General features: G+C 37.1%; 1 protein-coding gene across 1 annotated transcript; it reads left to right on the top strand.

The window, feature by feature from the left end:
- Positions 1–346: 346 nt before the first annotated feature.
- On the top strand, positions 347–2,647 carry LOC127118224 (uncharacterized). Its single transcript, XM_051048384.1, has 5 exons — positions 347–877; positions 978–1,301; positions 1,403–1,745; positions 1,836–1,949; positions 2,057–2,647. The coding sequence occupies exons 1-5, from the start codon at positions 641–643 to the stop codon at positions 2,164–2,166; spliced, it is 1,128 nt and encodes a 375-aa protein (XP_050904341.1). The 5' UTR covers positions 347–640; the 3' UTR covers positions 2,167–2,647.
- The last annotated feature ends 2,588 nt before the right edge of the window (positions 2,648–5,235 follow it).

The following is a 5,235-nucleotide window of genomic DNA, read 5'->3' as shown; positions in this document are numbered from 1 at the left end:
AATTAAAAATTGGGTTTCAGTAGTACTCAGTGGAATTAGGTGAGTAAATAGTAGTTCCCTCAGGCAAGAATCAGAAACTGTAAAAAAATAAAAATCCCATAATAAAAAATATCTCTGCCGCTTAATTATTTTAAATTTCAAAATTATTAATTAAATATTTTTTATTAAAGATAAGTGATATAATAGAGTAGACAAATGGCAGGTGGGTTGCATGCAAGGACAAATGTCTCAACAACTGGGCCATTTGTTCCAGTTGTTTTCAAGTTTTACAAAATCTTTATCTTTCTCTTTCATTTTCCACCAATATATTTTTTGATTTTGAACTGTCTTAAAGGGACCCTGAATCCTTAATAAAAGCAACTTGTCTTCAACATTCTATCCTCCATCTCACTTGCTTTTACTTTCTCTCTCTACATCTTTGATCTTTTTTCTCTCTCCTCTCTTTTATTTCATTTTCTCTATTTTGTGGGTCCCTTAGTCTGCAAACACAAGCACACACAGCTGTATAATTATTATATCTTCCACAACCAGCAACCTCAACTTCCTTTGTAACTGCCTCAAATCCAATAACCATAACCCTATTTTTTTATCTCCTTATTCTCTCTCACTCTCTCTTGTTCTGTTTTGTTCTGTTCTTGCTATGGCTAAACTTTTAGAAGACCGTGCTGAGTTTGTGAAAAAGAACGAGAAGAGTGAGATTCGCGACGCTGCGTTTGGTTTTCCCAATGAGTTTCCTTACGAGTTTGACTCGTTTGAAACTGAAAACAGTGACGAGGAGGATTTCTTTGCTGGGTTAACTCGTCGACTGAGTCAAGCCTCGGTGAATGAAACTCGGAAGGAGAAACTCGCTGTTCCCATTCTCAACAAGAAACCTGAGGTAATCACTATTTCAGAGTTTGTGTCTTTATTTCGAGATTTGAAAGCCTTTTTGTTTGATTTGTATGAAACTAACTATCTTTTGTTTTTTGATGATTCAGGAGAAGATTCGAGTCATGGCTGGTTCGCCTCAGTCGACGCTGGCCGGAATCGGAAGCTGGTCCGGTCGTAGCGGTGGTTCGAGCGAAGGAAGTCCGAATGGTTCGACTCGTGTTCCTTCGCCGACGACTATACCGTTTTCCGCTGAGAACGATGCTTGGGATGTGTTGTACGCCGCTGCGGGTGAGGTTGCTAGGTTGAAGATGAACGTTGAAGCTTCGTTGGTGGAGATTCAGAACAAAAGAGGAGTACTCGGTGGCGTTCCACCACCTGTTGCGGCGGAGAACCGTGCCGCCGCGTTTTTCTCAAACCCTAATCCTTCGGTTGTAAGTTTCCTTCGTAACCGTTTCTGAAACGGCGCCAACGAGTATTTTCAGTAATGCGTTTTTTAATTACTAATAATTAATTAATTTTAATTATTATTTAGGTTCAATATCAACAAGTGAAGCAACAGTGTGATTCTGTTTGGGGTAGACAAGCCCAGGCCCAGGCCCACGCTCTTGCCCAAGCGAAAGCAACTAGCTGGTCGACTCAGGTTCAAAACAGAGGCTATGATTACGAGAGTGTGAAATGCACGCGCCCTATGCCTCGTTCGGTTTGGCATTCTCCTATTCAAGTTAAGCACCAAAATAACCCGGTTCTTTTTAACGGATCCGGGTCTCGATCCGGTTCTCAAATTGGATCCGGTGTTAAAAAAGGATGTGGAGGAACAGGGGTGTTCTTACCTCGTCAATATGGGGCCCCTCTTCCGGAATCTCGCAACAAAACAAGTAAAATCCTAAACTATGTGTTTTTCGTTTAATTTGATTACCTCTGACATTTTTTATTTAAGGTTTAACTGTTTTTGTTTTGTTTTTTAGATTGTGCTCCTGTTTTGGTCCCAACTAGGGTGATTCATGCTTTAAACATGAACATTGATGATTATAACGGTGGAAGACAACCTCGTTTCATGAATGATTTCAACGTGGATTATGGTGAGTTGTTATTATTAACGTGTGAAGTATGTTTTGACCAATAAATGTGTAGTTCTTAGCATGATATTGTGGTGATTTTTCCATTTTTATAACTTTTTAATTTGCAGATGCATTGTTGGCAAGGAGAAACGCTCTTCTGATGCAGCAGAGATTAAGGATGCAACGTGAAGAGGCAGCTAGCTATGAAGCTCGTCTTCCTCAGGAATGGACTTATTGATTCATTTGATAATGCTTCAAACAGAAGATTCTAATTACTCTTCACTGACGAAGAAGAAGCAGCAGCTAGTGAAATTAGTTAGAAGGGTCTTGTGTTTTTTAGTTTGAAAAAAATAAAATATTGTAGTATAGCATAAAGATAAGATTTAAGAATGTGTTTTGGTTAGTTTAGTGACAATAAATCATCCGGTTTTTGTGAGTGATGCAGCTTTTTGGGAAAACTAGTAGTTGCCAGTTGGAAAGAACAGTGAAAGATTAGGGGTTAGATTAATATTTTGATTAATATTTATAATAATTATTTTATTTGTAATAAGGTAAAGTGGTTGTTTTCTTCCATAAATGGGTTATTAGCATTAGCTAAAGTTTCAAGTCAAGACAGCTCAAGTGTTAAAAGATTGTTGATAATCTTTTGTAAAAGCTCTTACTAGTTTGTAATAAATTATGCCTATTTTAAGCTTTAATATATTGGAGTATTTTTATTATCTTGTTGAGTTTGTTGAGAAGGGTGAATGTGGAGTACAGTGTGTTTTATTTGTTGTTTGAAAAAGAAAAAACAAGTATAGAAATTTCTAAACAAAAAAAGACAAACATGCAGGCGTTGGTTGGTGAGTGAGACATGTGGATATGGATGGATTGGTGAGAATGAAATATAGATGTAGGAATTGATGGGTTGCCTCTGAGGGATGGTGGGGCCTTTGTTGCCTTGGTTACTGCCCATCCATCTGTACTCCCGCTCTTTTTTTAACTCAAAGAAGCAACTATACAGTTGTCTTTTTGAAAACTGTGTTTGATTTGGGGCTTTTCCACCACACCTTTTGACCGGGTCAAACTTTTTTTTTATTGGATATTTATATTGAACTCCCTCCATAAGATGTACTGTACACTCTTATTAACTGACACACTTATTTCATTTAACTATTTCCATAGTGTAAAAATAAATATATTCTTTAAAATCTCTTGAGAACACTAATTCTATGAATATTGAAAGACTTTATTGTGTGTTAGGCTGCAAGTCACAGCTACAGTTATGACCCTCTCCACCTTAATTTTTCTAAAGCTACAATTGCTAGCTGTATTGGGAAACTTCTATTTTATCCTTCAGACATAAGATTAAAGGAAGACAAGGCAAGTCAATTCACCTTTTGCTGTCTAGAGCTGAGGTTTAGTTGCCCATTAATCATATCGGGCGCCCATTGACGGTAACATTTGTCATTTCGTTAAATGAACGGTCCATTGAATGTAGTATTTGTCTTTGTTAAGAAGTTCACATTTTGTCGAATTGTCGAAAGCTAGCATATGACTATGTTGAAGTAGTTAATTTGTCTTTGTTAAGAAGTTCACATTTTGTCGAATTGTCGAAAGCTAGCATCTGACTATGTTGAAGTAGTTAATTTGTCTTTGTTAAGAAGTTCACATTTTGTCGAATTGTCGAAAGCTAGCATCTGACTATGTTGAAGTAGTTAATCGAAGGTGTAAGAATCAAATGTATTTGACAGAATTGAATACAATATTTAAGTTGTTCTGTCGAAGTCAATATAACTTGTATATTTTGGACTTGAGTTGATTTATATAGGTTTGAGTATGAGCTTTAGTTGCTTATATAAAGACATTGTATTATGTAAATCCTAACAACTTCACTCAATAATATTTCTCTTCACAATTAAATTTCTATTTTTTCCCTCTTCTTCTTCTCTCATTTTTCTTGAAAACCCTTTTGTTCTAACAAATTGGTATCAAGGAGCCCGAGCTGCGATTTAGAGAGAACATGTAATGGCAATCAGAAACACAACATCAATGTAATTTTCAACGAATCTACCGGTTTTCAAAGGGGAGAAGTACGAACAACGGGTTGCGCAGATGAATGTCATCTTCAAATTTTAAGATGTGCTGAAATCGTGAATGATGCAGTATTGTCATTGGAAGCAAATGCAGATGATGTTTAGCAAGTTGCGCACAAGGAACGAAGAAAGAAAGATGGAAAAAGTATGTTCTTGATTCACCGGTGTGTGGATCCTAACATGTCCGAGAAGATAATTGAAGAAGAAATGACCAAAGGAGCGTGTGATAAGTTGAAGAACTTGTACGACGAAGATGAAAAGTTGAAAATGGTGAAGTTACAGACGTTGAGAAAGCAATTCGAGATGACTCAGATGAAGGAAGATGAACCAGTCTCTGAATACTTTTCACGTGTGGTGTTGTTAATGAACCAGATGAAGTCGTGTGGTGAATCAATCAACAATTTGCAGAAGATTGAGGAAGTGTTGAGATCTCTGACTGCGAATTTTGATTATATTATAGTGTCAATTGAAGAGTCAAAGAATATAGCTCAGATGAAGTTAGAAGAACTTCAAGCTTCATTAGAGGCTCATGATTTGAGGTTGAAGCAAAGGAACTCAGAAAGGGAGAAGACGGTTGAACATGCACTAGAAGCAATATTCATCAAGAAATTTGAGAAAGAGAAGACAAAGCAGGAAAATAATCTTGCTAATGATGAGAAGTCAAGCAAGAACTCAAAGAATTACTCTGATTCAATCAAGAAAGGCATGAGCAACAATTATTTTGGGAAGAAAGTTAACATGAAAGAGGTGTAATGTTACAATTATCAAGGAAAGAAGGAAGCACGAGCGAAAGATAACGATGACGTGTAATATACACATTCTGAAGATAGTGATTCTGAGGATGTGCTACTCATGACCAACATTTAGTCGAACACCGAGCAAACCAACATGTGATACCTGGATTCAGGATGTAGTAACCATATTATGGTAATAAAAATTATCCCGTGGCTAGCTTTATCATTGCGACTAGACTATTGGTCGACCAAGTCACAACTAACCTTGCCCGTAAACACGACATCACTAACAAGCTGGAAACTCAAAAGGCCACCCGATCATCAAAGTTTGAATTGGCTGTTGTATCTGCTGCCAGGGATGAAGAATTAGAGAAAGCTACTATAGAAGAGAATGAAGAATTCCACACTTGTTCTACCAATATTATCAAATGGGAGCAACAGATCGAGGAACTTCAAGCTAAGATACAAGGTGCTAAAACTAGGCGAGAAGAGATTCGC

Source organism: Lathyrus oleraceus, chromosome 2, assembly GCF_024323335.1.
Source record: "Lathyrus oleraceus cultivar Zhongwan6 chromosome 2, CAAS_Psat_ZW6_1.0, whole genome shotgun sequence".
Taxonomy (NCBI): domain Eukaryota; kingdom Viridiplantae; phylum Streptophyta; class Magnoliopsida; order Fabales; family Fabaceae; genus Lathyrus; species Lathyrus oleraceus.
This window is presented reverse-complemented; position numbering and strand designations above follow the sequence as displayed.

Excerpts from the sequence above, each read along its gene's own strand:
- LOC127118224 (XM_051048384.1), top strand. The coding sequence starts at position 641 with ATGGCTAAACTTTTAGAAGACCGTGCTGAGTTTGTGAAAAAGAACGAG. Across the intron at positions 878-977 it reads TTCTCAACAAGAAACCTGAG|GAGAAGATTCGAGTCATGGC; the intron begins GTAATCACTATT and ends TTGATGATTCAG. Across the intron at positions 1,302-1,402 it reads CAAACCCTAATCCTTCGGTT|GTTCAATATCAACAAGTGAA; the intron begins GTAAGTTTCCTT and ends ATTATTATTTAG.